The sequence below is a fragment of the Oncorhynchus tshawytscha genome, linkage group LG23, assembly GCF_018296145.1.
Source record: "Oncorhynchus tshawytscha isolate Ot180627B linkage group LG23, Otsh_v2.0, whole genome shotgun sequence".
Taxonomy (NCBI): domain Eukaryota; kingdom Metazoa; phylum Chordata; class Actinopteri; order Salmoniformes; family Salmonidae; genus Oncorhynchus; species Oncorhynchus tshawytscha.
In genome coordinates, this window is record NC_056451.1 from 26,626,639 (window position 1) to 26,636,573 (window position 9,935).

Consider the following 9,935-nt stretch of genomic DNA (forward strand, 5'->3'; position numbering starts at 1 on the left):
CTGCGAATTGGCAAACAAACTGAGTGTCCACACTGCCACCTGTACTGTGTTGTTAAAACAGATATAAAGCCAAGGTTGGCGATTTACTGTCACCTGCAGTTATGGAATGCTTGCTCACGAGTATAATTCATTGGCTGATCCCACGTGATTACCCAGATGGAATCATGTGATCCTTCCTTAACCCATAGAAAGTCCCACCCAGTTGACTACTTCAAAATGGTGAAAGTCTTCAATGGTGCCACCCATGCTAAAACGACCTTTAGGGCCCTAGAGTCATTCTCTATGGGTCACGCAAACACTTGGGCTATAAGTGGGTAACAATTAGGGTTGCAAAATTCCAGGAACTTTCAATAAATTCCTTGGTGTTCCATAAATCCTTGTTGGATTTCCTGCTTATTCTGGGAAATCTCCAACCGGAATCTCAGGAAAACCAGGGAATTTATTGAAAGTTCCCAGGATTTTGCAACCCTAGTCACAATGGAAAAAAGGTCTGGGTAATACTGTTCACTGTAATAAAAACATTTAGAATTTGATCTGCCGACATCTGTAAACTAAGTCTAATAATAATCACTCAAACACACAGGAGTATTGTCTCGGTTCACTTTTTATTGTTTCACAACAGCTGACTGGCACCCGTGTACCGTGGTTTTGTTTTTGCTACATATAGCACAGATGACCTATCCATCTCTACATTGCTGTAAAACAAAATAAATAATAAATCAAACACTATCCCAGGAAGTAGTGGTGGGGTCTGGGGGACAGAAGTAGTGATGTTGGGGTCTGGGGGACAGAAATATTCATTAGTGTCCTTTCTCACAAAAGTCTGTCTCTTTGTTGAGTTGGAACAGTGTGACATCCCAACTCCATTTTGGCAACTTTGCACTTCAAGAATACCCAGACAGGTCTACTGTGTTTCAGTGTCGTATAATGTACAGCAGCCCTGCCTGTAGGTTGGCTCACTGCTGTGTGTCTGTCACACCACACACTCAGAGAATAACTAGAGAAGACTAAGAGATCATTTTTGTTGTACCTAGACTTTCCTATGTAAACAACATTTAGAGAAAAACTTCTATAGTTGTCAGAGCTGGAAGTGATCAAAATATGGACTTGTGAAGCCTTCATCACAACCAGTGAGGATGATGCAGGACAGCCTGGCCACCACTGGAGGCTACTACAGATGCAGTTAGTATTGCCAATCTAAAAGTTACAGCTCTTTAAAGCCTGTATAATGCTTAAATATTGATAAAGTGCAGCAGACAATCCTAATTCTGCATTTTCCATTTTCAGTCTAATGAAATGTTAATCCAATGACAAATGAAATTATCTACGAGTCAATTCAGGCATAATGTATCCTTAACATTGTTATTCATTCAATACATTTGAATATTTCAGCGATGACATAATATTGAAAGATATATTAGTGCTCCATGTGTGTTGTCCTTTTCAATTCAATCACATTAAGAGGAATCTGATGCCTTTTCCTGGCTTGACTGATGATTCAACTTCAGAACCATCATTTCAGTTCTTATAATAGACAGGTCGTTTCAGACTTATCATAGGGTGATGTCCCAATAACCACCCATAGCTTGCTTTCCTTTTAGGTCCCAGATCTGACAGGATTGGATGGGCATCAGTATTATGAAGGACACCTAACCAGCCCTTTCACATACCCATGATGGTTATGGCTGAAAGAAAGCAATTACAGGCATCTGGGACACCTTTTTGTGCTTCAGTGAGCCTCATTCATTCAGGCTCTTAGAGGATAATAGAGGTTCCTTCAGGACAGTGCAACATTATCAACAGTACAGATAGAAATGGAATGTATAGAACTGACAGGATTCCCTGTTCCATACCACACAGAACCATGCCTTTTCTATACTAAACATTTCTATCCAAAATGTTTTGTGATGTCATCACTCCCCTGTCCTGAATATTCTAAATGTTCCAATTTGAGGTTGATTCTATTGTGTCAACAGGGAACACTAACAATCTTTCTCAAATGTACCCAACACTAACACAAGTCTGGTCCATCTGTGTGTATGAAGGATAACCCTCATCTCCACATGCAGTTCTACAGTAGCTCTTACAAAACAAAAGACGTAACAAACAAAAATAAACAATAAATTAAATCTATGTGTTGTAAACAATATTCTAACAAGTATTTACAAAAAAATGAAGTATACGTTGTAATAAGCTGCCGTTGTAACTTCTTAAAACCCACTGTAGCGTATTATAGAATTGGGTTTAACAGTTTACGTGTCTGTATGAGGGAGTTTATTAACAGTCTTGTGAAGGAAACGCCAGTGGTTATTGACAAGAGTCGTCGTCTTAAGTGTTCACTGCTCAATTGTTGCCGTATTGGTCAGTTTTTCTGGGAACATTTCCCGTAGATGGTTGATCATAACAAATTTAACATGAGAATGACATTTTTATGGACCAGTGTCATCTCCTTCACAGAGGCTACAGTATTAAAGTGGCACTTTGATAATGGTGATATAGACATGCTAACCTGGAGACAAGATGTTAGAGTAAAGCACAGCAGACAACTAGGGCTGCATCTTAACAGGTTAAAGTGGCTTCCTCAGCCACCGGGCATTCTGTCCTTCACACAGTGACCGGTTAGAACTGGACCGTTGCCCCAATGTTAGATCAGTTACAGATGGAGAGGAAGTCATTTTAGACTGATGAGTTGCAGCCTGTTTGTGATGGAAGGTTCAGTTGCCCTGCTTGCTATCCTGAATAAAATACACATTTATTTCACAGTTCACTTCTGAACTGCCTGTTTGTGCTGGCCAGTCTCTTAAACAGGATAGCAACAAATCCTCCTCACAAAGAAAGAGGGAAAAAAGTGAGGAATGGAATGAATCTAGGGAGGAAAGAAAGGCTTGTGTCCCATGTTGGAATGAGAGATGAAGAGGTGGAGGAGGGGATGAAGAGGAGAGGAAGAAGGGAATGTTCTACGGTTGTTCCTCATTCTTCTTTAACGATATGCGTTTCTTCCTGGCAGCCAGCATCTCATAGAAGGGGTCCACGCTGACTGCAGAGCTGGAGAGAGGGATGGAAGAAACAGAAAAGAAGAATGTTAGTCTGATATGCATTTCTAAATGTATCCATCCATACACCCTACTCTCCCTTCATGCCTGCCTGCCTCCCTCCCTACGTACTTGATGTGGTGGATCCATTCGTCTTTCTCCTCAGGTGTGGGGGCAGAAATGCGGTACACGTTGTGGTTCCCCTCCACCACTCTGCCGTCTGCCTCCGTCTTACAGGCCTTGATCAGCTGACCACGGTTGTTGGGGATGTACAGCTCAAAGCAGTTCTGGGAGGGAAGAGCGGGAGTCAGGAGAAATGGTGCAGTGATCATGTCCTATGTTGACATTCTAAATGTATTGATAACAAACTCACAGGTTTCCTGGGGTCTTCAACCTCCCGGATACTCAGGTTCTCTAGGGGAATGATACCTCTGGGCTCCTTATCCTGAACACACACATTATACACACTGTAGTACAGAACACTGATCCACGTTACAATGTTCTGTTACATAGCTCTTTACCGGATTACATTTCACATTGCTCTACAGTGGCACTTTGGCAGCTATAATGTTGACTTACTGTAGTATACTCAAAGTAGTAAAGGCAGTTGTCTGTGAGAATGAACCATCTTCTTTTCCAGGTCTTCACCCGTCCTCCTGAAATACGAACAGACCAATAGAGGCATGAGACAGGGTGGTATCTGGAGGTCAGCAGAATACCAACTGGACTGGAGAAACTCATTCCACTTGACTGCTCCACATACTGAAGTAAATATTCCATTACTACACAACACCTTCAGGATATTACAGTTATTCAGACAGCTTGTATAGCCTTATATGTCCAATGCCTTTGTATGCCAATTCATCTCACATGGTAATATGTGACGTCTAATGTCTGAGAAAAGGCATATGTGGACAATAACTTTTCTTCTATATGCCTGTTGGCCATTTTGGTTCCATAAGAATGATATTGTTTCTCATGTACCCATTCTCCCAGTACATACCTCCTGAGAAACAAGCGGCAGCAGCAGAGTGTGGAAATCACAGGGAGAAGCAGAGACAACAGGGACCAGAGGTTTTGGGGTCGGGAGGGAGAAGACGGCAGAGATATTAGTGACAAACAGATCACAGACCCCACCATGCGAGAGGAGACGGTTCAGACTGCCATGATGCAAGAGGGTGAGGTACTGAGGGAAGCTCCATGTAGAAGTTGCTCATAGACACATATCTAGGATCAGTTTACTGTGCCCCAATTCTAATCTTAACATAGTGGAGAAAACACAAACTGATCTTATATGAGAATCCAAGGGCAGCTCCCTCAGTATGGACAATTCTGTCTATTTACCCATCATGCAATGGCAGTCTTGAGATCATAATACATGGACGATGTTTTAGGCAACATTGCTGGACAACAAGTCTGGCAATATTGCCTCAGAACATTGGCGGTGTATCATTATCTTTAGTGTAAACTTGAGAGAAGGAAGCAGGCACATAACAGCACAAAGCCTTAGGAGAGAGAGCACACACGTTTACGCTCACTATCCAAAAACCCTGGAGCTGATCAGGACCGTTACAGACATTACAGAATGTTAATATGTTTTTAAGCCATCCAAATAATCCATATTTGGTTTTGAAACTACCTTGAGGTGATCGGCAGAGAGAAGCTGCAGTACCCCCTCCCACCACCCGGAGTCGCCACGGCCAACTCACCTAGTTTGAGGAGCCAGCCCTCTCTGTCAGGGTTGAAGAAGGTGTGTGTCAGGTCGTTCCCATCATCCTCAGGGATCTTGAAGGGCTCGTTCTTGATGCTGTCATAAAGATTCTATGGTAGACAGAGACATTCCAGAGGGGTTGGGTTAAATGCAAAAGACAGATTTCAGTTGAATGCATTCAGTTGTACAACTGATTAGGTATCCCCCCTTCCTTTCCATTGAGGAGAGACAAACAGCAGGGAGATTCACTATAACACACTGATATTTTATCTGAACTAGAGCTTCATTCTGAACCCCTCCAAACTGATGAAAAAAAGATGAACAATCACTCAGTCAACGACACCTCACTTCCACAGAAACTCCCCTAGCCCCTCCCCATAGCTCCTAGGTTCCCCTCCCTCACTCACTCTGAGCAGGTCCTCTGGCAGGTCTCCACCCTCATTGATGCCTCTGTTCATGGAGATGAAGCGGTCCAATCCAGGCTTGTCTCTCACGTTGGGGTTGTGGAGGCTGGTGTTCAGCATGATGATAGCAAACGACAGCACATAGCACGTATCTGAGGAGAGAGCGGAACCATAGGATGAGAAGTGGCTAGTAGACCTCTGTGTTGTAACAACGGTAAGTGTGTGTACCAGTGCTCTGGAAGACCCCAGGGTTGCAGTGACAGTATCTCTGGGCAAAGGCCTCCATCATCCTGTCAATCTTTTGAGCCTCGCCAGGCAGACGGAAACTCCACAGGAACTGCCTGCAGGGGTCACACAAAGGTCAGAGGTCAAAAGGTCAGAGAGCACTGGCTGCCATGGTAACAAAGACGCTGATGTAGTGTTTTTATCCTCTAGAATTTGAAATTGATGTACTGTTTTTTATTAAATGTCAGAGCTTATCATAGAGGACACCCCAGCTTACCTGAGAGCCTGGACCAGGTTGAGATCAGTGAACTCGTGAAGGTCAACAAACGCCTGCAGAACCTTGAGATTAAAGTCCTCCCTACAGGAGAGAAGAGGAACGTAGACTTCTGATGCTGTTCAGCCCAACAATAACAAAGACAATAGCAAGGTAGAGAGAGGGAATGGTTACCTCTCTCCTAGGTAGTCTCCTATAGCAGTCTTGTTGAGTCCCTCTCCTTTGTACAGGAACTGGGCAACATCCTCTTGAGTGTGTCTGAGCAACTCATTCTCCACCAGGAACACAATACCCTACACACACACACACACACAGACAGAGAGAGGGTAACTGCAATCAAAAGAGAGTAAACGCTCAAGAGATTGATAAGAAGACAGACAGTAAAAGAGAGGGGCTGGGAGGGGGGGGCTGGGTGTAGAGTGAAGATCAGATTTATGTATCCATTCCATGTCCCCTTTTCACCTTTTTGGGGTCCATGTTAAACTTCTTCCTTCCCATGGCCACATGCCTGTTCTTCTGTAGAGTTTTACTGCAGGGAGGAAAGACAAGGAGTGGATCTCATTCAACACAATACCTCTCCATCAATTATACATACAGTTAGAGGGTAATGGAGAGGACAAGGTTGGGAAGACAAACTAAAATAGCTCCTCTTAGAAATGCTATATTGACTGAAAACACAATCTCATTTTCAGCTATGAACCTGGGGAAGTTACCGGGGAGAGGAGAATAGTCGAAGAAGCCAATAGGAAGCTATATATTTTTACATAAACTTCAAAGTGAAATTGCCATAGATGCAATATTGAGTAAATGCAGAGGTAACCTGAATGCATAGGAAGTTATTTTGGGAAACACGGCTGTCACATGAACTCTCTCTAATCATCCCATTATAATTCAACTTCAGATACACCAGGGGGGAGGGACTGTGCTACTCACTGAATAATGGAACTGAAATATTCAGGGGACCATCTGTGTGTTTTTCTCACCTGCCCTCTGTGCTGGTCTCCAGTCCTTCCACCTCTATGATGGCCTCTCTGAGCTCGTCTCTGAGCCTCTGGATCTCCTGCAGCAGAGCTCCCTTCCTCCGACGGATGTCCTCCAGCTCAGAGCGCTCCTCTGGACTCAGGTCTACCGGGACTGTAGGGAAGGAGGGAGAAGAGGGGTGAGAGAATAAAGAGATGGATGGGGATAGAAAAAAAGGGAGCATGGAAATGAGAGACAATGGGAAAATGGTGGGGACAGAGGGAACCAGTTAAAATGGACCTGAAACATGACAGTATTCAAAGTCTGTTTGCTACTGTGCATTTCCAAGATGCTTTGAGTTTCTTACTGAAAACAATAAGAAGTTTGAGTAAAAGCTGTGTTTTCCAAAACACAAAACTAATCATATCCAATCCCATGTTCCAAACCATTGTTCAATTTCCTCTGCCTCTCCCCTCTCTATTCTTGCTTGTTTCTCCATTCACTGACCTGTACCTAATTCCTCCATTTTTCTTGTCTAGTCAAATGGAAACGTGTGGAAAATCAGGCGGTTGATGACGTGCGTCTCATTGCAGCCTTGATATACTGGAGCACTCAACCTTACAGCCTATTCATCGATAAAGAACAGTTCACAGAGCTCAGAAAACCAACTAGTATTGCACAGAAGTAGCCTATCCACACAGAACAGAAGTACTGTAGATAAGAGGAAAAACAAGTTTAAAATCAAATAAGACGAAAAACTGGCTTCAGGGCTTTCATTCCGAAACATTCCATGGAATCCTGACAATCTCTAATGTGACAGCAGGAGTGGTTAGACATGACAAATACTAGTTGGGGACAGAGATAAGAGATCTGCATAAAAAAATATGTTGTTTACTGTTGGCGCTGCATATGTGAACTATGCAGGACAATGTGAAAAAAAAACCGTATTCATTCCAAATGACACTTCTCTCTAGCTACTGTCAATCCTCAGATGTTTTCAACTAAAGTAACTAAATGGATTAGGCGTGTTATCAGTGCTGCACTGATTTTTGTAGCCTCTTCGCTCAGAGGATTTTTTTTCCTTCTCTAACACAGCACTCACTAACACACCTGTTTAGACTAATTATCAAGCCACGATCTAATTAGTTGTATCAGGTCAAAATCAAATTTAGGTCAGGTGTGTTGGTGCTGGAACAACGATGTGCAGCCCTCTGGGTCCCCAGCCTGGACTGGAGTTAAACAAATAGAGGCGACAGTATCGCTGCAAACGACCTCGGTAGAGTGACTAGCCACTACAGTGCCACGATCAGGTTAATGTGTTTAGGATGCTAAATGACATCTGCAAGTCAACAACCCCGTCCCTCCGAATGAGGTGAATAACTAACGAGCTAGCTAAGTTATTCAATGTTTTGATTCTTGGCGGACAGTGGGTAGGTTTAACGTGAAATAGTAACCAATACTGTAATGAATAACGTTAGCTAGCTATTTGGATGAGTGGTCAAACTACAAGAAGTAGTTAGCTACAACTAGTTACCCAGTAAGCCTAAAAAGAGTTAGCTAGCTTGCTAACTAGCGAGCTAACGTTAGCCAGTACTGTATTATTAGCTTACGTCGACTGCGGTTGTATGGGACTCTCGTATGAGAAACATTGTATAACAAACAAAGATGACAACCATGTAGTACATTATAATGCATACAACGTTAATATTGTTTAGTGACAACTGTGCTCTAATTGTGTAGTGAAATGCCTGCTGTTACAACTACCTGGCTAGCTGAGTGTGTTTATTATGAGCGAAGCGTTAGCGTAGCGATACTTACTGTAGTCCAGGTCATCCATTTTTGGCGCTTTGCTTTTAGGCATAAATATTTCAGAGTCGACTGTCATTCAATAAATGAAAAAGTAATGGATATATATGAAAATATATCCTCCAAATAAAAAGGAAATAAATAAATAAATAACCAGCCTTGCGTACCGAAACCTGGGGCACAGACAAAGGAGGTGGTGGTACAGGAAGTGACGCTAACTTTTTGTTATAAATAAACACGTCCTCACTTTCGACCATGTTTGTAAGGAACTTTTGAACCCAGAAAGAAGCCACACAACCAAAGACACTGATAACAAGGCATTTTCATCTGTGACACAAACATCTGAGGTTGTTTGGCCAATATAGTAGAACTTGGTTTCTTTCCCAATAACTGCCTGGAAAAGGGGTCACTGTATGTTTTTTATTAAAGGTTCCATGCAGCCGATTTTATCTCAATATCAAATTTAAATCAAATCCAATTCTATTGGTCACATACACATTTGTAGCAGATTTTATTGTGGGTGTAGCGAAATGCTTGTGTTCCTAGCTCCAACAGTGCAGTAGTATCTAACAATTCACAACAATACACTCAAATATTAAAGTAAAATAATGAAATTAAGAAATATATAAATATTTGATCGAGCAATGTTGGAGTGGCATTGACTAAATTACAGTAGAATAGAATACAGTATATACATATGAGATTAGTATATTAAGTGGTTTACTGTGATTATTTTAGATAATTTTAATTGAAAACAAACTAAAATAACTTTTTAGCAAAGAGTCATTTCACAAACAAGAATTTTGCTTGGACTGTCTGGGAGGGGTCTGAGTGGGGCAGAATAAAAAAAAACTTGCTGTTATTGGCAAAAAAGTTTGGAACTCTCTTTCTTATTGATCTTTGTTGTTAAGATTGAATGCTACTACACCGCTCGTCGGATGTGGTAGGACTTGAAAACTATTACGGACTACAAAGGTAAACCCAGACGCGAGCTGCCCAGTGACGCAAGACTACCAGACGAGCTAAATGCCTTTTATGCTCGCTTCGAGGCAAGCAACACTGAAGCAAGCACGAGAGCACCAGCTGTTCTGGACGACTGTATGATAACGCTCTCGATAGCCGATGTGAGCAAGTCCTTTAAACAGGTCAACATTCTCAAAGCCACGGGGCCAGACGGATTACTAGGACGTGTACTCATAGCATGCGCAGACCAACTGGCAAGTGTCTTCACTGACATTTTCAACCTCTCCCTGACCGAGTCTGTAATACCTACATGTTTCAAGCAGACCACCATGGTCCCTGTGCCCAGGAAGAGAAGGTAACCTGCCTAAATGATTACCAACCCATAGCACCCACATTAGTAGCCATGAAGTGTTTTAAAAGACTGGTCATAGCTCACATCAACAGCATCCTCCCGGATACCCAAGACCTACTCCAATTCGCATACCTCCCCAATTGCACTCCACAATGCCCTTTCCCACCTGGACAAAAGGAACACCTATTTGAGAATGCTGTTCATTGAC

At 42.5% G+C, this 9,935-nt stretch overlaps 1 protein-coding gene across 2 annotated transcripts; it reads right to left on the minus strand.

The window, feature by feature from the left end:
- Window positions 1-586: 586 nt before the first annotated feature.
- On the minus strand, window positions 587-8,612 carry LOC112222713 (cytohesin-2). 2 transcript variants are annotated; one of them, XM_024385437.2, is made up of 13 exons: window positions 8,425-8,612; window positions 7,114-7,231; window positions 6,630-6,780; window positions 6,109-6,175; window positions 5,821-5,939; window positions 5,650-5,730; window positions 5,376-5,488; window positions 5,151-5,299; window positions 4,741-4,853; window positions 3,612-3,690; window positions 3,406-3,477; window positions 3,165-3,319; window positions 587-3,045 (listed from the first exon to the last, which is right to left on the minus strand). In XM_024385437.2, exons 2-13 carry the CDS (start codon window positions 7,130-7,132, stop codon window positions 2,958-2,960), a joined length of 1,206 nt encoding a protein of 401 aa, XP_024241205.1. In that variant the 5' UTR covers window positions 7,133-7,231; window positions 8,425-8,612; the 3' UTR covers window positions 587-2,957. The 2 variants fall into 2 exon arrangements, with proteins under 2 accessions (XP_024241205.1, XP_024241204.1); XM_024385436.2 differs by lacking the exon at window positions 7,114-7,231 and having other exon boundaries at window positions 3,612-3,688; window positions 4,742-4,853.
- Between the last annotated feature and the right edge of the window lie 1,323 nt (window positions 8,613-9,935).